Below are 23,381 nucleotides of genomic sequence, written 5' to 3' on the forward strand. Positions count from 1 at the left end.
TCATATATATGAATAATATAATCACAAGAAGATACATGTCAATGAATACATATATACCTTGAAGATCTTGTCCCGAAAACATTTGCTGTTTGAACCCTGATTATCTTTCCCTTTTACGTTTTTAGCTTTAACTTTGTTCCAGTTGAGAAGTGTGAGAAAACTTGTTTCATCCCCGTTGTGATCAAAATATAAAACTTGTTGCACACGATTTTGTTACATCATTAAGCTCAAAACCATTGCATAAAAAACAATGTACATTCCTGAACAGGCCATCATAAATGGATCTATATGACAAACATGCCTCTTCCATATTTCTGTTGTAAGACAGCCATCGACCTGTTACGTTACAGCGATCTATTATATTTCTATTACATATTTTAGATATCCAGGGGTATCCGTCCGTTCCTTCTGGAATGTCAAACACCAAGTTGCAGCCGTCTTCATTTTCAGTATCTGGAATAGTTATAAAGTCGCGAATGTATGTAATGTTTCTAGAGATTTTTTTACATAAATACTTTAAACGTCCATTTGATAAATAACTTGAATTAATATAATGGCAACTTGCACAGAAACTATTTTTATAAATCAAACCGGAATGGCGGTCAAGAACAGGAAGAAAACGTCCTAATGGTCCATCAAATATCACATCATGGTATTCGCGTGCGCATTTCGCAGCGATTTCGTAATCTTTAAATGTGAATGGACATTTTGAAATCATTTCAAAAGACTGTCCATTTACTACAGCTTTACTATATGGTCTATATTGTGCATCAACACATTGTACCTGTTTAGATTTAAACAAATCCTCTGTGTTTTTGAAATAAACTGACATGTCTGGACAACAGTTTAATCCACACTGATGATCACATTTACACGCATCACAACATTTGATACCAAAATCCAGATTCTCCTCTTTTGCTGATGCATTTGTATAGCAAGTGTCTGTATACGGACAAAGTGCTGAAAACTCATGTTTCCGCATTTTTATTATGTCTTCGCCGCTTGTTTCTTCGTTTCCTGACACGATCTGCTGAGACATCATTATAAAAACTACTATGAGAACTAATTCAATATAATTCCTAGCCATGTCACTATGTGTTTCTTCTAGAACAAATTTTGTATGTTTGTTCTTAGTTGTAAGGTATGTGATTCATTGGTTATTTAAATATCCCGGTGTATTTGTTCACCACAAGTAATACTGTCGTGATTTACACTGCTCGCCTAATAGTTAGGTCTATATGCGGAACTTAGTTTGAGAAGAATTGTCTCCAGTCGGAAATTAGTTTAAGCACCCATTTAGCATAAACTTTCAATTTTCCCTCACAATGTTAAAAAACGAAATCGCGGCAGTTGATGCACATTAGTGCTCTAAATTTTTAGATAGTTAGCAAGGTAATAAATTTCACATTGCCTGGTTAAGTAAAAAATGACTTAAAGTGACATGTTTAAAAATTATGTACGATAAATAAACAACAATTATAAATTTCGTCCAAGACATTTAAAAATAATTCATTTGAGCGGAACCATAATTGAAATTACGTAAAAGCATTTTTTTGCAATTTTTCAACTTCGATTTTCTTAAGAAGTAACTTCCACTCCGTATTCCCAAAAACCGAAGTCTAATAATAACTGTATATCTATATTAAGGTGTGCATAAAAATGTTTAATCACATTTGCACTTTCGATTGCAGTCAGTCTGTGCTGTGTCTCTCTAATGATTAACTATTAGAAACAAAATATCCTTATACTTCTGATCAGCACCAAAAACAAATAAAACTTTTCATAGTTTTTGCTAAATTTCAAATGAATAAATTTATAACCCTACTTGCATTATAGGCAGACGATATTTTTAAGCTTTTACTAAAAGCAGTTTTCTGCTATTTTTAAACCGATATTCACTCTGTCATTTGTAGGTCAATGTCCATCTGCAAATATCTTAGTTTCTAAGTCAAATTTAGGAAACAAACATAATTTCACTCTAAATGAAACTAACCAATTGTACATATATCATGTTGTTTTAAATAACATGGGGCTTTAAAATTATATGTCAAGTAATGAAAGCTATATTTTGATTTTTTATTGTAACAAGTATTTCTTGGTTTTAAGAACAGTTGATTATTTTATTTATATGTTTTCTAAATACATGTTAAATTTGCAAAGGAAAAAAAGTGCTCTTTTATTGATTTAAAAATGAGGTGCATACTTCGCTTTTACACATGAAATGCTTTAAGGCATATCCCATATCTTTTATTTTCATCGATATGGGTTAATGGGTCGAGAAACATTTTGTAACTCCATACTTTTATTTCTTATAAGACATATAATTATTAAATGAAAAATTAAAATCTATCGGAAATTTAAAATGATTATAGATCCAAAATGACCACAATGTTCATTTTAGGTTTCAAATAACATAAAAAGTTAGTGCTAAAATAAGATATGAAAAACAAAATCAACAAGGAAAAGTAGCATTCAATGAACACATCCCCCAACACAGGTCGACCGGCAAGGAGCCCATCAGCACATCAAATAGAACAAAAAACACGTGCAAACCACGGACGGGATGAAATTATAAATTATTCAAAACAGGAAATCATAAAAATCTACAAGGAAATTAAAGAAAATTATGGGATGTTGGGGAAGCATTCTAGCGTAATTTATCATAATACTGATTTCTTAACGTTTTATTTGCCTAATCAAAAAGACATATGTCAAGTTTCTAGGAAGTATCCTTGGGCGTATTGAAGATTAATTATGCATACAAAATATTATCAAGAAAGGTTTTACAATTGGCCATAACTCAGTCAACATGAGTAATATAGTTATGAGTAATATGAACCTTAGATAGTGACCTCCTATAATCATCTCAAAGACGTTTGTCAAGTTACAAGCAAATACCTTTACTGGTTGATTAGATGTAATGTTGTGCAAGAAATTACTTTTAAAACATTAATCAAAGTAAGACTCCGACGCTCAGGGGAATAGAAATAGTCTTACTTATTATTCTCCTAATAGTCGAGCTAAAATATATTTTAATTTCAATGAAACTTTTACAAAACATCGGACGTGACAAACAATATTTAAACACATATTTATAGTAGTAGGGTAACACGATCGCCCATATACCGTAGATATACGTATAAAGCGCACACTATTTATGATACAGCTAATGGTTTAAAGCTTTAACTTATGAAATACATTAAAAAAAAACTGTTATTTACAATTAATTTATAATGTTTCCATAATTGTATGGTCGATTCCAATAATAGCCTTAACATAAAATGTCTCTTTTGGCTAACATTCGTCCAGACAATTAAACGTTAAATATTAAATTGTTGTTTTAAGTAGGGTAATTTAAACCATTTAGCAACGATTTCGTGTATGTGCCATGCGTCTCTGATGTAATACACCACCCTTTCTTTTATTCAAACATTTTGGAATTATTCTTTTAAAATTATTATAATTTGTGTGCAGCAGAAATGTAGCTTTATACACTTAAAACGTACAATTGTTTGAATTCACAAATACTTCATGCAATCATTTAAAAGATATTTTAAATTATACATAGCTCTTTGGACACAAATTTACCACAGATTTGTTAGATGTAAGAAAAGTTAAATTTGTAGTCAGATCACACAACTAAAATAATAAAAATACACGAAATTGTATGGCAGAATTACAGCGCTTTCAAACCATGCAAGCATTTTATTGTCGTATGTTCACGCGCATCAATGCAGGTTTGAAGTAAGGACAAGTGAACGGTTTTATTATTCTTTCTTATGACAATACCCGGATGTTACACATTAAACTTATTAAGGATACAAAGCATGGTTTGACATTGGTGCAAACTTTAGTAAAAAAAGAGAAAACTAGATCCGTGTGTATTTGGATGTTTTATGATGGTGTGATATAATTGATTAAGCGGATATAAGACGGATTGAAAACACGTTGATTATATTACCAAACTTGTTTTGTTAACATTTTTAGAGCGTTTTTCAAATTTTTAGATGACGTCCATTTTGATTTCGAAAAACCATATTTAATTAACCCAGTTCTTCATTTTTTTATTTATAAAGTAATAATGATGTTTAAAGTAGTTCGTTTTAGGAAATAGAAATGAAACAAACATATTTAAAAATATTAAAACAAAACCTAAGTAAAATGACTGCTTGACTATTACGAAAGTGGAAAATATAAACATTTTGCTGCATTTGCTTTGCTTGTTTAAAGATTTGATTTTTTTGATGACCTTAAGCAAAAACTATAAAATGCAGTTTTTTTCTTGCAAACATCCTGCAAAATGATGGTAATGCAAGATGATAGTAATGAAATGTAAAAGATGTGTAATAAAATGCAAAGTAAAAACTATGTTATAAAAATGTTATGTAAAGGGTATGTAATATTAATGCAATGTAAAGTGTATGCAATATAAATATGCAATATAAATGTAATGTAATGCTATGTAATATTAATTTAAAGACTATATAATACAAATGTAATGTAATAAGAATGTAACTCATTATATTCTTATTTAAAGTCACCGATGATGAAAATTTAACAACAGGATAGTGGCAAGCTAAAGAAAATGAAACTTGAAGATTGAATATCCCTAATATATTCCAAACGTGAACATATAAAACAATGTATCATTCAAGTACTTTGAACATTGCCTCGGAACGGTCAGCAGCAGCATAAGTACTACAGAGGAGTTTAAACCGGTTAATAGTGCACCAAACCTCATTCTTAGTCCTACCATGTTCCTATTGTTGTTATGGTTACAAAAGGTGAAATAAGTAAAACACCAAAATGATCATGTAGAAACATATAAAAGAAAACCCAATGAACATTACAAAAGTACTCATTGTCTTAAAGGAAGACAGAGCAACAAAGAACTTAGAACTGTAAGAACACACAGGAATATTTTATTGTAATTTTGATTTAATTTCAAAATTTAATAGCGATTTGAAATTCTTGTGCGACTACAGATTAGCAAGCCTGATTTTAATGGGGATGTGCTTTACAAACTTTTTAATATCTTGGGCCATGGTTACTTTTCTGCTGTCTTTACTAAAATAATTAAATGTTTTATTAAAAGACATTGTGGCTTACTATTTTAAGACATACTGCATACTTAGTGTTTAACCCTTTTACAATTTGGATTACATCTGACGTACCAAGTGGGAGACACTATGGTGGCAAGTTTTTAATACCAATCGGGACTAAATTTTCATACTTTTGGCTTTATTTGTTATTTGTATCTACACGATCATTTCTGTGTTTTACTTATTTCACCTTTTGTAACCATAACAACTGTTGGAATTTTGCTAGGCTGATATTCATTTTATTTACACTGTTCTCTTTTAAAAGAAACATGTTGGGCTATAAGAACAGTTTGGTGTTTAAACTCTCAAGCAGTGCTATTGCTGCTGATCGTTCCAAGGCCTTCTGTGCTCCTCAGATATATGTCTTGTTTATTGTTACATGCGATTGTGATGACACTTTTGTGCCCCTTCTTGTTTTTGTCTTCTACGGTAAGTAACACCACTTTCCCCCAGTATTTTTATGCCCCCGTCATATAATGGCTGGGGCATATAGCGTTACCCTGTTCCGTCATTCCGTCCTTCCGTCCTTCTGTCATTCCGTCATCATCAGTTTCCGTTCATTATTTTAGTAACGGTTGCACACATTCAACTTTAATTTAAATTTTAACCAGCTTTACTGGTGGAGGAAGACCTCCGTTGCCCTTCCGTGCATTATTTCAGGCACGAACGGGCACCTAAGTAGAACCACCGACGTGCCATAAGCTAGCTGGATAGCTTTCTCACATTAAAGAATCCCAAATCCCTGTCGGGATTCGAACCAAAGCGATGAGGGGCAAGTGATTTGAAGTCAACGACCTTAACCACTCGGCCACGTATTGAATAATTCTGACTTTTTAGAGTGAATGCCCTTTCGGTAAACACTTGCATTTTTCAATTTGTCTCATGCGTAGCTCAAAAATATTTGACCTGGATTCGAATAGTGGTCAGCATGTGTAGTTATGGACCTGGGGTTTGCTTGAATTTATTCATTAGTTTAAACAATATTTTATTTCTATTCTACAACATAAATATATACAGTAAGCATATACAATCTCTTTGATATATTTCGTGGATTAGAAAACAAGTCAAATGTGACTTATGTAAATTCCTTTCCGCACATAATGTACTTGCAATAAAAATATTCACATATTTGGTTAGAATAATACAGAAAAGGGAAATAAATTAAATAATTAAAAAGAATAAATTTGTTAGGGCATTATTATCTAGAGTAGTAGAATAAGAAAACTTCTGTTTCAAGATTATTTCATAAAATTTATTCATTATTTGTAGAGTAATTGTCATTGACTTAGTAAACAATATGTATCTATCATTCAACATTTTTTTGTTGCAGATCATAAAAGATATCATTGATAAATTTTCATTACATCGTATTAAGATACGAAATGACTGTTATAATTATACGACAGTTAGCTTATATTTCTCTTATTTACGCATATCATGCAAAAAAGATACACTATTACAGCGATTTTCATATCTAGATACCCGCTAAATCATTTTCATTATGGTTTAATATAATATTCAAATTCACCAGGATCTTGCCTTATGGTTTTTACAAAAAGAAATAAATCAAAGTCATTACAAACCTTGTATACATAATAAGATATATTGAGTTACATCCCGAGTCGTCGTTGATGAATATTGCACCAGCAGCTTTAAGAAAATGTCGATTAGATTCATCAAGAATAAATTTACATAAAGATGATTAAATGACTGAAATCACAAAGTCGTTTTTGTTCTGTTATAGCTATAAATGGATGCAGCGATACGGGAGAATATACTTTAATAAAAAACAAACGTGGTTTAAAGCGCTGTTATGTAATTTTATATCCCCTCCACCTTGTCATCTTCATACAAGTGTTAACTTAATGTTTTTAATTATTTTTCATATGGCAAAAACGTCTGAGGTAGAACTGTGAACAAGATCGTGTATCATAAAACATCTTTTTATTCATTTGAGTTCGTGTTACCATACAACTAAAATGTGGTTTGAAATATTAATAACATTACGTTCAGTGTTTTGTAAAGACTGCACTTTATTAAAAGCATATTTACTTAATTATTTAGCTGAACTCGGCGAAACACATGTAAGAGCTCATTATCCAATGTCTTCAGGTCTATAAGTCATAAATTGTGAATGAAACATAACTTTTAAATATTCCTTTTAAACTTTTGCTTAGTTATTTTTATGTAATAAAGTAATGCACCAAAAAACAGTGGAAAGGCAGTCGAACATACAGACGGATATACATGTATTTAAAAGAGAAAAAATGTGTCTGAAAGACACGGACGCCCCTACTATATATTTCCTTACAATAACATAATTATTAGGTTATGACAAGGAAGCGGAGCTTTTTCAGTATTAAAACAGGTGTTTATTGGACATTATGCTAAACAATTATGCAAACTTTTAAATTTCTTTATGTACGACAGAGTTATGATATGTACAATGACTTTTGACATTAAAGCGTGACATTGACCTTAGAGCAAGGAATTTTTTGGTCTAATTCAGGAAACACCGCCTCATCATGCTACATATTTGTGCCAAGTTATTTTTATGATCTTGAACATTAAAGCGTGACCTTGAACTTGGACCTAGTTTTTTTTTGGTCTTGTTCAAAACACACTGCATCATTATTCTACACATTTGTGCCAAGCTATTTTAGAACCATTTAATGCATGACAATATTTTCTAAGTGCTGAAAATAGCGATCTTAGTGTGACCCCGACCTAGGAGAAACGAACAGGGTTTTAAACATAACACACCGTCACATCATGCTCAATATTTCTGCCATATTGTTACGAAAGCTCTTGATGCATGACAGATTTATAGACTGGACTAGATTTTCAAACTGCGACATTTGACTTGTAAGTGTGACATTGACTTATCACGCAACACATTTATATTATTTAAGTTTTTTTCTAAATCCTTTAATACATTACCGCGAGTTCAATATAATCTCATTTAATGAGCAAGTTAACAATAAGAATAAGATAAGCTAGCCTTGTTTAAATCTTATCACATTAAAAAGCTAAATATATAAATATATAAGCCCCGATTTTCCAATCATTCAATGCAGTAAATGTTGCCCGAATAATTATATGGTTAGAGTAGTTATTTATTACACACAATATGCGACTACACTAGTTTTGTATTCAAACCTTACTATAGTAAAATTACATGAATAAAATCATACGCCATACAGAGAATAAATATAATACCGGAGGTCAACAGTTCATTTCATGTTTGTTTGCCTATTCCTTTGAAGTAAAAATAAATATAAGAGATTCTATATGTTTCTAGTACACGAAAATAAATCAGCGCAGTGTTGTGTTTGTAGTAATTCTAGTTCTATTAGGCTTGTTCTTGATTGGTGTCTCCGGTATTCCTCCTTGAATACTTTTAATCATCATTAGGATAGGACATGGTGACTGCTTTAAATTTGTTTTTAGGCATTAGGGTTCATGACCCCTGATCCCCTGTCAAAGTTATTTTTATTAAGTCTCGCCTATGAAATCTTCTACAATTGGACTTTATTCCAATGTTTTATTTAATGAAATGAAAATGCTACGTTTAGGGATCTGCGAAGAAGATTTAGGTCTAGCTGCCCTTAAAATCTAATGTCAGTGTTTTAGCGTGTAAAATATATGGAAATTCAGAAAATAAGACCGTTTATCATATAAACTATATTCAACATGCAAATTGTCCCATAATCTTCATTTATTTCGTCATTTTGGAGTTTTAAAGCCATGTTTGAGGTCAAATGTCAGCAGTTTAAAAACTTATCCGGTCTTATACCATTATCAATATTGTAATTAACATATATTTTAACCAGAACGTTACTGTGTTCTCTGCCACTTAGAGTACACTTCTGAGTTCTTGATTAACTATTGGATAATTTTGGATAATGAACTAATCGTTCTTGTTTTTAACTGGTTTGTTTTAAAATTACAATTTACAATAGTATTTTATATATTATGAAAATGTTGCTAAATAGATATATTTTGGTTACTTTTTAACTTTTTGTTTTCAAAACATCATTTCAAAATATGTTTAAGTTCACTTAAGCTTAAGTTTTAGGAATCCAAATGTTAGTACTGAGTTTTGTACTTCGCCTTTATAAAATAATAGGTAAATATATGATTTAAAAGTAATACAATCTTGCGATACAAATACGTCATAATAAATCCCGCCTTCACGGGGATTCGAACCCGCTTATTAGCAAAAATGCACTTGACCTCTGACACAAAGAATCGATTCCCATTGATAAAAGGTTGCAGCTATAGTAATGAAAGTAGGTATGTACCAACCGTAAGAATTAGAATACAAGTAGTCATATAGATGTATTTTTAAACCTAATACTAAGTTTGAGTTCTGATAAAGAACATTAGCTTTAGTTCGATGCTCTGCAAAAATCTACACATATGAAGACGAATGACCTTTTTTATGCCAGAAAACATCCTGGAACCAGTCTTTTCTGACGATCCCCTATCTTACAAACATTCTAGTTTATGACAGGAAGAAAGAAATGCAGAAAAGATCCCTCCGTGGCTTTGATTTAAACTCGCGATCACCCGCTATTAAGCAAAAGTAACACGCCTTATACAACTGTGGCCGGAGATGAACTTATAGTAATGTAGATAGAGTGCACAATTAGATTAAAGAGATATTGATGTATTTTAAAATGGTCAAGGACTTCTGCGTCATATTGAGTGGACCTTTGTGACTAGGTTCTGTTGGGGCTGCGTTTTTGAATGTTGCACTCCCCAGTAGATCTTTCTCATCATATGTTAGCTAGTACAATGGCATAAAAGCAGAAAGATAACCAAGTCATAGAATTATATAAAGTCTGTATTATCTTGGAATATGGTAACTGAAACAAGGGAACATGTCTTGTCATGGAATTCTTTATACAACTTAAACGGACGTGCTTCACACAGCTACAGATAAAATTACGAAATGTTTTATGTCATTTGATACAATGCGCGCAATGAGGCCAAAATGTAATCAGATACACCAAAAACAGACAGATATTGATATTGCCTGATGGTGAATCATTTGCGCCTTTAATTAGCTAAAACGTTCAGTATCTTTAGCGGATAATAATAATGATAATGATGTATTAATGTGTATTATTAAAAAATGCTGTTTACGCAGTTACTATAATGTTCTGGCTTATAAAATTTATTATTCTGAAAAGTATATGAACTTAGACTTGGGCAGAAAAATTGAACAAGCAAAACTCGGTGTTAATGCTTAAATTTAAAAGTACAGTATTTCCAAATTCTGAAACCAATTGCCGATAAAGTAATTCTGAAAATATTGAAATAAGTTTTGAAGATTACAGATATAGTTTACAGAATAAGTAGGGCCAGTATGTTGAAAGACACTTTGACATTGCAAAATATCTTTTTTGAAATAAGCATTGTCATTAATTTGCTCCGTTTTGTCATTAATGTAAGATGAAATAACATTCAACGTAATGTGATTTATGTTGTGTTGACCATGCAATACTTCCAATATGGGTGGCATACACATATCCTTTCTATTTCGTACATTCCTTAATAATGTTCATTGTTACTGTATCACTCTTTACGGTAGAGCTCACTCGTTTCTCTAGATTTGGAAAATAAATAATGAAACAAAAACATACATGACACTTGTTTGTTTGTTTGGATATTACGTCATAGGTCATTTCGCGACGTTCCAGTTTTACTGGTGGAGGAAGACCTCAGGTGCCCTCCCGTGCCTCATTTCAGGCACGAACGGGCATCTGAGTAGAACCACGGAAGTTCCGGTAAGCTAGCTGGATAGCTTCCTCACATGAAAGAATCCAAAGTTCCTGTCGGGATCCCCATAAGTAACATACTATTATAACAGTCTAGATATAAGTATATCAAATTAACATTTGCTTTTCTCCAACCACAAAATATTATTCATCAGATTTTGATAAGCAGTCATTCTAAATTACTTAAATCTTTATCAACTCTTTTTTAAAGCAGCATTATATAAGTTATTCTAAACGTTACATTTCTATTTTTTATCAATATTTGAAATATTATGGAAAATGTATTGAAGACAATATCCACTATAAGAATACTCTTACTTCTTAAATATTTAGATAATGAAGTAGAAAGAACAGTGCAATAAGGATGTAAACGTACCTTATAAATGCAAACGGTTGCTTAAGTGGAATAAATGTTAAAATATTCTTTTGTAAAATAACATCAATTCCCCCCTTTGTTAAGACAGAGCCTTTTGTATGATCACTTATTTTTGTTGAGGTTGTTTTTATCGGTAAGAAATGATGAAATGTCTCAAGTATAGGAAATGTAACCTTTTCAATATTCAGATAAGTTAGTTTATCTTAACATATTCCTGTTTGAGTCTATATGATGGCCGATAGTATGGTGGCCGATAGCGTCAATTTTAAAGCCGAGAAAAAATTTTACCGTCAGATTTTAAAATGTCGCGGGCAACTCAACTTTTAAATCCGCGAGATTTTATGTCAAAATTGTATAAAATGTCGCGGCTAAGTGAAACTCCCGAGTTTTCTTGTCACATTTCTGTCGTAAAAGTCGTGTTTTATGAAGGTTACTATGACATTTTCTGTATACATATTAGACTTAGTCACACAATGATGTCACAAAGAAAACCGTTGAAAAATAAGCGTTCAAGAGAAAAACAGGCACTTTTCCATACGTCTGAGTATTAACGGAAGCATTCCGAAAACAAAAGAAACACTTAATCACCAGGACACCAGTATAGATAGAACGACTAAGTGGACTGAAACTGTCAGTGATTTGTATTATAATAAGAGACCACCCGATCCATAGTCCGAAACCTTTGCCAATACATTACGCCTCACGTATACTCGTATGTTAAAGTAACAAATATACCGATTTTGTTAAATACTATTGTTTATACAATGACCTTATGAAAATTAATGAAGTGCCATTGTTGGACAATAAAGGTCTTCTATTTTATCAGAATAATGTAATATAGATAACATTGTAAGTAATATTGTATCAAAGAAAGTCGGTGATAATGAATGTGTATTTCACACATCAACTATTTTGTACAATAAAGCATTTAATATTTTTGGTAAGAAGTGTTTGAAAAAATAAAAAAGCATGAAAATGAAAGAAAATACAAAAGTCACCTGTTTAATAATGACTGCGAAATTTAGAATATATTGGAAAAACAATCTTCTGAAAACACATTGTTGTATAAATCAAAACGCGACTGTTTTAAAATGAAGCGTGCGCAAAATATAATATAAATCCACAATATTTTGCGAAACATCAAGAGTAATTTTTTGACATTTTAAAACTCTTTTTTTCAGTAACAATGTATTTCAGTAACAATGTATTTAGCATTCATAAAACTATTAGAGATTACTATCTCAGAAACTGAAAAACAACAACAACAACCCCCCCCCAAAACTAACAAAAAATAAAAAATAAAAATTAAAGTGTGGTAAAAGTGGAGGTGTTGATAATTTAATAAAACACACCTACGTTTTGTAAATTGTTCAATTATATGTACATAAATTGTGTTTATCCTGAGACTTGGACAAAAGGTATTATTGTTCCCGTGCCTAAAAAGGGAAACTCTAGTGATGAAAATAACTAAAGAGGAATTAATTTAACATTTTTTTTTAAAATAATATCAATTATGTTAGATTATCGCCTTCGTAGATGGGCAGAAACTAATAATTTGATGTCAGACTATCAATTTGGTTTTCGTAAAGATAAAAGTGCTATAGAATGTTTTTGCTCTTAATTCAGTTATGAGCAAAGTAAAAAGAAATGAAAATAAAACATTATATTCTGATTTTTCGATTTTCATAACATCTTTGAAGTTGTTAATAGGAATGGTCTATGGATAAAAATAATAACACACAGAGCGTCTTCTAGAAAATTGTGAATATGATTAAAGCCATGTTTGAAAATGTTAGATATGTGTAAAGGAAAATTTTAAGTGAATTTTTCGATTGTAACAATATAAATGTAGTGGAAACTGAATATCATTTTGTACTTGGTTGTCCGTATTACTTTGATATACAAAAAGAGTACTTACCAAAGTATTACTGCTCTTGACCAAAAATACACATGTTAATGAATAATTTAAACAATCTTGGTCGAGGTCCATTATGCAATGTTTCATGCAAAATATCTCACTTCTAGCCTATGACCCCACCGGGTAGAGCCAAATTTGACATCAGGTGCAAAATTTAAAGAACTTTTATAGAGGACCTATAGATGATATTATTTTCCAAATATCAAAGCTCTAAACCTTGTACCCTAAGACAAGTGGAATTATAAAGTTTTTACTATATGTACATACTGAAAATGTATGGCCCCCATGGAGCTCAGTGTTATAATTTGGACAATCTTGGTTTAGGTCTACTACACAATGTTTCTTGCAAAATATCTTACCTCTAGCCTGTGTCAATTCAGAGAAGATGATTTTTAAAGTTACTCGATATATATAAGGAAAACCTATGATCCCACCGGGGCGGGGTTAATTTTGACACTAGAGGCAAAAATTAAACAACCTTGGTAGAGGACCTATAGATGATATCTTATATTAAATATCAAAGCTCTAAGCCTTGTACATTCAGACAAGAAGATATTTTAAGTTTTTACTATATGTAAATATTGAAAATCAATGACCCCCGAAGAGGGGCCAATTTTGACCCCAGAATTTTAATTTGAACAATCTTGGTAGAGATCTACCAGATAATGCCTTATGCAATGTCTATGCTCAAGGCCTTGTGGGTCTTTACAAGAAGATTATTTGAATTTATTCTTATAATTCCTTTTGGTTGCCATATCAACCAGATTTCTGAATGGAATCAAATTCCTTGATCAACTTTGGAAGCCCTTCACCCAAGGACCAATCCTGCCATGTTAGGTTGAAAGTGGAATAGTGGTATTTCACAAGAAGATCACCACACCCACGCAACGAACGAAAGTACGCACATATTTTATTACGCTGTACTGAGGATTTCAGTACAGCGATCAGTATAGAACGCTATACTGATTTTTTTATTACTGCACTGACATCTGCGGATGTTTCTAAATTCAAAATTTCATAATTTCTGTGTTTAAATGTTGAATTCTGCTTAAGCCGGTGCTAGGGGCGTGGACGGTAGCTTGCACTTGACAGTACCGTCCATGAACAGGTTCAATCAAACCGAGCCTGCAACATTTTACAATTTTGCCGTGTTGGGCTTTCTTTAGGGATTCTGTTTTTCTCTTTTTCATATATTCCTTTATTATCAGGGAAATATAGAAATTCATTAAGTTATAAAATAATGAAGTTCGATATCTTAATCTGATTTGTTGTCCGTATGTGACAATATCAATTTAAGCGCATGCCTCAACATGATGGATCAAGTAAAATTTTGAATTAAAAGAAAAAAAAAGAAAAGAAAAGAAAAAAAAAGAAAAAAGATTATTAAAAGTGAATACCATTTTAATTATTTTGTAATCTGAAATATGTATAAAATATATTCAAAAGACATACATGTCCATGTATTACCATCTCAATACAAATTTTATCGTTTGATTTCAATTTCAAATTGCACAACTGAACATAGCTAGTATATTCTAAATGAAAAATTAAAGGAAAGATATGTAATCACTAAGTAAACTTAAGCATGTCCCATTGTTTTCTTTATATCCACAGCATTTATGCTGCAATAATGTTAATTAGAAAGATATTACATGCTATTTGATGCATGTTGAATTTGTTGTATGCTGATCGTTGTTTATAATTCACAAAGAGTTTAAGAACGAAATTGACGTTCGGAGTTTTTATGCATAAACGAAAAAAGGTAAAGAGCGTAACAAAAAATCACAAGGAAACAAAAAATTACGGGGTAACAATAAATTTTAGTAAGACCGAAAATGAAGTGAAAAACATTAAATGACAGACAAATAAAAAAAATCATACTACTGCAAAAGTAATCTTCTCTGAAATGACACAAAATTAGCAATACATTAAATACATGGGCATATGATACAAAAACTAGATCGAAGACTCCTATTTATTTCGGTTTAAATGTTTTAAACAGAAAATGCAAATTATAAGTTCTATTGAACAGTGTTCATTACGGCCTTATTCGTGTACATATGAAATCTATAAAGGCACTCAACTCAATATTTTTTAAGAATTACTGTTCAGAATCTATACTTATTAGAATTAAAAAAAAAATAATGGCGAAAGTCCACTGTACAGTATGTTTTAATGTGTTATAGTTAACATATCATATCGTTTCAATAGGATAACATTTTTAACCTGTCAGATTTTGAAAAAAGTACAAGTGAAGATTCCCCGTACAAGATAAGATTTATTACATAAGATTTTACGTTCTGAAAAACCTGTACAAATAAACATTGTCAGTGGAAATTATAAATGAAACTTTTATACGTTCAACAGAACATTCTTTAATGTATTTTAAAGGTAAAAGGAACACAACGGAACCAAACGGTCAATAGAAAATTTCATCAATACAACTTTGGTTTACGTCTATGATCTTTTTATTGTCACCGATATACGAACAAGAACTACATGACCAATCAAGTGGATTGTGGTGATGTAACTCCCTTTTTGATACAATTACAATAATAAGTCACTTAATGTAAAATGGAAAACAGATTATACAACAAATAAAACAGCTCGTACCAAGATAAGTTTTTGTGACAATGCATAATTATGTAAATCATTTACGTAATACAGAGCTAATAGGAACATACTTTTTCAAGTAGGTACTTTTATAATTCTCTATGATAAAAGTTTTAGTTTAATGTTTTCATGACCTGACTAAACCAATTTCACCCCAACAGTATAATTTGTGACTTTTAAAACCAAACTTATCATTTCATAAGGTTTTCGTTCATTGTTGGATAAAATGTTGTAACATGTGTACATTTTATTTATCATAGGGCATATGCAGGGCACTGCCTTAAATAAACATTTATATTTCTAAAAGTGTTTGCTCAACGTAATTGTCAAATGTAAGGCATTTCAGAGCATGTGTATAACTCTAAAAACTGCTTACTTGTACGATAAGAATTGCTTTCTCTTCATGTTTGTTTCCGCGTTTTAAAAAATAACTGTTAAATGTAATGTCAACAAATTTGAATAATGATTCTAAACGAAGAGACCCTTGTTAACATCATAAATCTTACTTTTGCCTCTGGTACAGATGGTAAAACATTTAACCATTTTCAACTTCTGAAAGTTTATTATTTTTAAAAAAAATTTTAATAGTAGCTAAGTTAACCCATACAAAAGTAAGAATTTAAAAACAAATAAGCTTTTCTATGACAATTCATTCATTAGTCAATCAAATAATATACAAAAACTTTATTGTTTAACGTTTCAATACTTATTAAGTTGTTTTAACGATGTTTTAACAACTTGATGTTTAAAACAATTCAATTAAAGTTACGTAAATGCTATATTAAAATTATATAAGACCATTAACCAAAACAAAAATACAATACGGCCTTGTACCATAAGCAGTTCTTCACGACCCCTATTATATACTTCAGTCAAAATCATTACCATTAGTGAACTTCCTTTCTATACCAAGCATGGTGAAAATGTAGGCCAAAATGCCACTGGTTAAATACAGCCAATAATTAAAACACATTTAGTTAAGTTTTTCTCTCCGTGTCTCAATCATGGGCTATACTTTGTCAATATGTCTATGGATTTTGTCATTAGGTAAACTATCAATAATATCAAATAATTTATAACATTTATTAATCTACGAAATTTTGAAATTATGTCACATATGACTTGATTTAATATAATCATGAATTGCAATTTTTTATATTTCCTCATAAATATTAAATGTCAATTTCTTTAAAGCGGTATTTCACTTAATTGAAAATATTTATATTATTAATAATATTTTTTATGACATGTTCAATCTATAAACTACATGTCAACAAATTGCTTGTGGTATTAATAAATTGACACTGTATATGAAACGTTTATCGTGTCTTATAATTCAATGGAGGTTTTATTAATTAATTGAGTTTGTACATAAAAACAATATGGGTGTTTATAATTCCGACTCCGAAATATGTTAAAAAACAATTCAAGTGTTATCATTAATGTATTTTAGTCTCAGTTTTATCATTATATAAAAGTTATAATTAGTGTGTTTTACAAAATTATGGTTAATACAATGAAATTATATTTAGAAATAGAAATTTATTTTGGCATAAAGTAATATGTTTTATAGGAGATGCTGTCGTTGTATTTTATATATTCAAATTTATTATGGAACCAATTGCAATAATTTTTATAATTGAATGTGATTGTTTCTGATATTGTATATTCTACCCAACATTTATAATAAATTGTGTAGGTAATGTTTTACAAAACGGATCATCACTGCCCTACAATAAAGAAGAATGCTTTGAAGACCTAGGCTGCTTCTCAAACGAAGCCCCTTTTAACAACACGCTTGGTCGACTACCAAGACAAAACGATGATACATTCAGGTATGACACTTTTGTTTCTTTTTTTCCCAACAAAATATTTTACTAGATAAACAGAAAAATAAAATTATTGACGAGAGTATTTGATTGAAATCAAAAAGTTATATGAGAATTGAGGCCCTTTTAAAACTATTTTGAATTAACAACTAGTAAAAAAGTGTAAAATCATACCCAGAGTATGCTATTACATGTCAGCGTTTGGTGCTAAACAAGTATATCACATCATCTGATTTGAATTCCTTTATTTTAAAACACATTTTTGGAACATGTCTAGTATTATGAAAAAAATCTTATTAACAATTTAAGCAGCTTGAACTTAAAGTAATTTCCCTTTGTTATCAGTCTGATCACGCTCTTATCTGTTGCTATCATATTTGATATTAAAATCTCTTCAGTTTTAAATGGACTGTATAAATTTTAAAACTAGACATTTCTACTTTACAACAGTAGAAATGAAATTGAACACGCTTTATTAGACAATACTAAAATTCTAACAGAAACCATGCTAACTAACAGTGGCATATGTGTTTGTATTTTTTACTTTCAGAATAATTACAGATAAATGTAGGGGATCACACATTCTTAATGTTGGCAAAAATACGTATACATCTGCCTGTAAATATGACCCTGAACTTCCCCTTAAAATTGTGGTACATGGCTTCCAGCAGAATTCAAAGAACAAATGGATCAGCGATGTTGTTACGGCTCTTCTAAAGAAGGTAATGACATATCTGATCAGTTATTTTATATCATGTTCATGTATATGTATAGACAGTTATATAGAAAACCTTGTCAAATAAGAAAACCTTAGACGTCGATTAGCACGGCAAAATTGAAAATGCAGCAGGTTTGGCTTATAAACAGGAAGTGGAAGTCAAGCTTATTAAAGCAGCTAACCGTTAATACACATTGCATTTTGTTTCTTATTTATTTTGTTTATATTTCAAACTGATATAAGAGGTATATTTTTCAATTACAGGAAGAGATGACAATTATTACTGTGGATTGGGGTCAAGGTGCGGATCTTCCCTATCTCCAGGCTGTTGCAAATAGTCGTTTGGTTGCAGCAAAAATTTCACGTCTAATTAAGATAATGGAAATTCCTCCCAAAAAGATACATATAATAGGATACAGTTTAGGAGCTCATATCGCAGGTTATGTTGGAGAAGATATAAGCGGCATAAGAAGAATAACAGGTATAATGCATATTTCTGACGAATCTGTTGATAATAACATTTTTTATTCATATTTATAAGATTTTGGAATACTGACTTTTAATATCATAGAAAATCAAAGCCGTAATATTGTATATGATAAATATATTAATAAATAGAGAACTTTAGAAGACATATTATCACAAATTTTGTAGATAAGTTGGAGAGATTGTGTTTTAATATAAGCAATCTAAGTATACACATCCGTTCGTTCGACAATTCTTTAACTGTAACCAGAAAACACAGAGTTACAGGCATATTATGCTCGAGAAACAAATTTGTTTCCTTCTTTAGAAAATTGCACACTTAAGTTTTACAACGTTTAAGCAGCAAAATGATAACAAGGAAGTATTATGACATCCAAACAAAAATACTAAATCACTTTATAGAAGAAGATAAATTCTTTATTTTAAAATCCACGTATGAAAAATTACAGTCTGGTTTAAGCTGATCAGCCCTGGACCTGACACAAAATTTAGCTACAACATTTTGAGCAATACAAAATGTACAATAAAATACACAATACAATACAACGACGGACAATGAATAATAAAATTTTTTACTATCGAAATTGAAAACAAAACATTTTGAAAGTATTATCGGAGAAAAAACTGTTTAAAGTTTTTTTTACTTTTTTACAATTTTTTCCAAAAAAAGGTAACAACGCCAAATAAAATTAGGTAATATTATTTGGCCTAAAAAAACCAATATTTGGGCAAAACTGGCTTTAACAGACATACACAAAAAAACTCTGAAAAATCCTGAATAAAGCAATGTAAAGATTATATTTAGTTTACAGCCCGAATGGATAAAGCTTTTTCTTTGTTCCGTATACGATGAATACAAACAACAACAACAACAAACCCCTCAAAAACCAAATAAAAACCAAATAATTAAAAACATTAAAAAACGCTTATATATTTTATCTTTTTATGAACTTTAATATACAGGTCTTGATCCGGCTGAACCGAATTTTAGCAATACAGATTCTGTGGTTCACCTGGAAAAGACAGACGCCGAATTTGTTGACATTATTCACACAGATATTCTCACACATGGGTCTGGCAAGTAGTATTAACATATTTTGAAATTAATAAAAATATGGGAAGGAAATAGTTCTTATAACTTGAAATAGATATTTTTTTGATGAATTTGGTGAAGACTTGCCACCTCCCATTACATGATAATTCTTTCACATGATAATTTAGCTTTTCAGAGAAAATGCATAGGCAGCTGTAATTAAAGTCGTATATATTTTACCAAGACAGAATTTTCAGGGAATGTATTAAACTTTAATCAACGATTTTCTATCCAGTATTTAATTTTGGAAATGTTTGTAAAGGTGTGGGCTGGATTGAAGACAGCGGTCACATTGACTTCTATCCAAATGGGGGGAAGAATCAGCCTGGTTGCTCAGGAAGTAAGTTATTGCTTTATATATATACTCGTATATACGAATTAAATTACTTTATTTATATAATATTGTATCAATAGTCATGATTAATCACTTTTATGATTAAAAGGATAAATAAATGTCAGAACATACTAACATTATTCTATGTAGTTTCACATTGATGTTATAGTATATCAAAGTAGTTTATAAAGTCCTTTAAGAGTCTTTTAAGAACTACGATTTGGCACCAAGGTTATTCCGTATACTTCACTATTATAAGCTAATAGACGACTTAAATAATATTTATTGTAGTATTGATTGTTTCATCTATTTTAGCATTTGATATGACCTGTAGTCACCATCGATCTACACAATTATTCATTGAGTCCATAAACACCGACTATCCTTTCTATGGATACCCGTGTGAGAGCATCGATGACCTTGAATCAAACCGGGGCAATTGTCTCACATGTTCACGAGGAGTATGCCCAGAAATGGGTTATAATGCGGACAAGAGCAATTCACGTGGAAAATATTACCTTCTTACCAGAGAGGAGGCACCATTTAGTGGTGAATTAAAATTCTTTGTTATATATATTTGTATCTATTCAATTAAAATCTCACAAAAATGAACACTGTAGTAATAAAGTTAAGGTAAAAGTAAAAAAATATGATAAACTCAATTTTCATTACAGTAAAGAAGATACGAAGCTACACATAAATTAACTTTTTCTCAACTTAACAATATGAATATAGTTTAACACTAAACATATGTTATTAAACCATATATTGTTTATAGATGTGTCCGCAACAAATGAAGTAAACAAAACAATTGTAATTTACTTTTCTGTCTAACAGGTTATACCAGACATGTGGAAGTGGAGTTTGGTCAGATGGAAGATGTAAAGGGACAAATTATTGTTGAAATGATTGACAAAAATAGGGCCTCAACCAGTATTGTAATTGGAAGGTGTGTAAAATTGGTTTCGAATTACGAGTTTGTAAACAGAAATATGTTTTGACACTTCTCGACTGCACACACGCAATATAAATGCGTTTAAAGGTTTTGGGTATACTGCTTGTTATGTCATGATTTCTTTCTTACACGATTTAATTTTTTGTAGAACAATTAAATTGTCCATACTATTGTTTGAATGATTTCTTATGATGCCATTTGCCTACATTTTATCATTATTTACACGTGCGATCACATGTTTATGCAAAAGTGTTTAGTGAAAGTATATAGCTATAACACAATATCTAATGAAATATACGGTTGGTCGAACATCTCTTTTTAAAGATAATATGATTAATGTTGATTTACTTTACACTTTTTATTAACCAATGAAATATTTTAATGATTAAAGACAACCAGTAGGCAATAACGTCAGGGGGAAATCGTTGTTTCGTTTAGCAAGAATACTTTACACGCATTGCTCAGTACTGGTTGGTTACAGGAACTGATTCGAGATTGTTTGAATACTAGTAAGCTTATAGCTTCCAACACAATGGAACTAAAATAAATTATATTATAAGCTAAAACCTGAATAAGAAAAATCTCAGATTAGGTGTCTTGAAATTATGGACATAAGGTAATCATGAATGGAATATTGAATTGTTATTTATTTGAATTAAGTTGATAGATTGAGAGTATAATCTAAATAAAGGATTGATGCTTTAAGTTTGTTTACAACCATTTCACTCTCAGAAAATTGCTATAATTATTATAATTACTATTTTTAGCGATAAGAATTCGTTTCGGTCAGGGAATCGGCGTGGCAATGTAGCTGTGATACGCCAGATAGAAGGTGAAATCATAAAGATACGAATAAAATATAAACAATACTGGAACTTATACAGTTTTTTCGGAAACAGTGACAAGCATGTAGTTATTAATAAAGTGAAAGTGACCTCTGCAGAAAATGGCCGGAGGTAGGTTTCATACAGATTATTTTAATTGTTGACTTGGCGTTAATTTGTCTGTCCAAATATCATTATTGATTTATAGAGTAATAGCTGGATGTAAAAACATAATGACCATACAATCTGGTTTTGAGAGACTCTGCAATGTGAATCTTTGATACGTTAACTGTACATTTTAACCCGAACATTTACAAATATGATTAACATATAAATGAAAAAAATAAAGCCAGGAGAAAACCTGAATCTTTAAAGAAAGCCAAATATATCCTTTATATTGTAGTATTTATTTTTGTGGAGGAAATATCACCTTGGGGGATGGAAATTCATCAAGAATTGAAAGAAGTTCAACAGATCCAAACGAGTGTAATGTTACGCCGACAGAGGAAAGATATATACCAACGGCAGTTCAGGTTGCGAAACTGATGGCGTCATCCTTATTATCTACGAACATAACAGATCGCTTTTTTCCAAAGGAGGCAACGACGACAAAACGTAGTAGCCTTAAGACTTGAAGAAGATATGTCACAGATATGACTATTTATTCAACCACAGAAACACAATCCAAGTCTATTTAAATTCACTACTTGCAAAATTGAATTGTTTGTATTACATAGTATCATGAATTATGTGTTGACAAAACAAAAAAAGATGCACTTTATTTGATTGTACAGTATTTGATAGAAATTTGTCTCTTTGGGGTAATTCAATTTATTTCAGTGCATTTCAGATAAAACAATCATTATCACCGAGACAACTTGTACATTTTCATATTTATTTATACAATTTACTCAGTAAATTTGAATTCATTTTTTTTGAAAGTCAAATACTGATTTATCAATGCAGAATAAAAATTATAAACCTATGTATTCTGTTGTTGTTATGAAATTGAAAGAGTTTCATCATTTTTATGGCCTTTATTCTGTATAATGTCAGAAGTGTTATAATTTTAGAAGTGGTATTTCTTTAACTAGAAATGTCCATTGGAAGTTAATTGTTAAAACATAATATCTTTAAGTTTAAATGCAATTGATAAACATACACTTATGATAATCACTTTGTGTGAAAACTGAATTAAAAACGTATGATATATTTCAGAAAATAAGATAAAAATGAAAACTTTAAATATACCATAAACCTTGAACCGTCTTAAGCCTGAAAAATGAGTCCCACGTTTTATATTTTTGCTATTTAAGAGGACTAGAAAGACTTTATATAATTTCTATT

General features: G+C 30.6%; 2 protein-coding genes across 2 annotated transcripts; one reads left to right on the forward strand and one right to left on the reverse strand.

Annotated features, from left to right (window-relative positions):
* Positions 1–66: 66 nt before the first annotated feature.
* Positions 67–1,198, reverse strand: LOC132739652 (uncharacterized). The gene is made up of 2 exons (XM_060727405.1): positions 785–1,198; positions 67–453 (listed from the first exon to the last, which is right to left on the reverse strand). The coding sequence occupies exons 1-2, from the start codon at positions 1,085–1,087 to the stop codon at positions 358–360; spliced, it is 399 nt and encodes a 132-aa protein (XP_060583388.1). The 5' UTR covers positions 1,088–1,198; the 3' UTR covers positions 67–357.
* A 15,493-nt stretch (positions 1,199–16,691) lies between these two features.
* Positions 16,692–22,722, forward strand: LOC132739662 (pancreatic lipase-related protein 2-like). The gene is made up of 10 exons (XM_060727414.1): positions 16,692–16,842; positions 17,495–17,630; positions 18,175–18,346; positions 18,607–18,823; positions 19,792–19,905; positions 20,184–20,261; positions 20,571–20,804; positions 21,093–21,204; positions 21,978–22,166; positions 22,438–22,722. Exons 1-10 carry the CDS (start codon positions 16,800–16,802, stop codon positions 22,667–22,669), a joined length of 1,527 nt encoding a protein of 508 aa, XP_060583397.1. The 5' UTR covers positions 16,692–16,799; the 3' UTR covers positions 22,670–22,722.
* The last annotated feature ends 659 nt before the right edge of the window (positions 22,723–23,381 follow it).

Source organism: Ruditapes philippinarum, unplaced genomic scaffold, assembly GCF_026571515.1.
Source record: "Ruditapes philippinarum isolate M1 unplaced genomic scaffold, ASM2657151v2 ctg6811_1_1_1_1, whole genome shotgun sequence".
Classification (NCBI taxonomy): domain Eukaryota; kingdom Metazoa; phylum Mollusca; class Bivalvia; order Venerida; family Veneridae; genus Ruditapes; species Ruditapes philippinarum.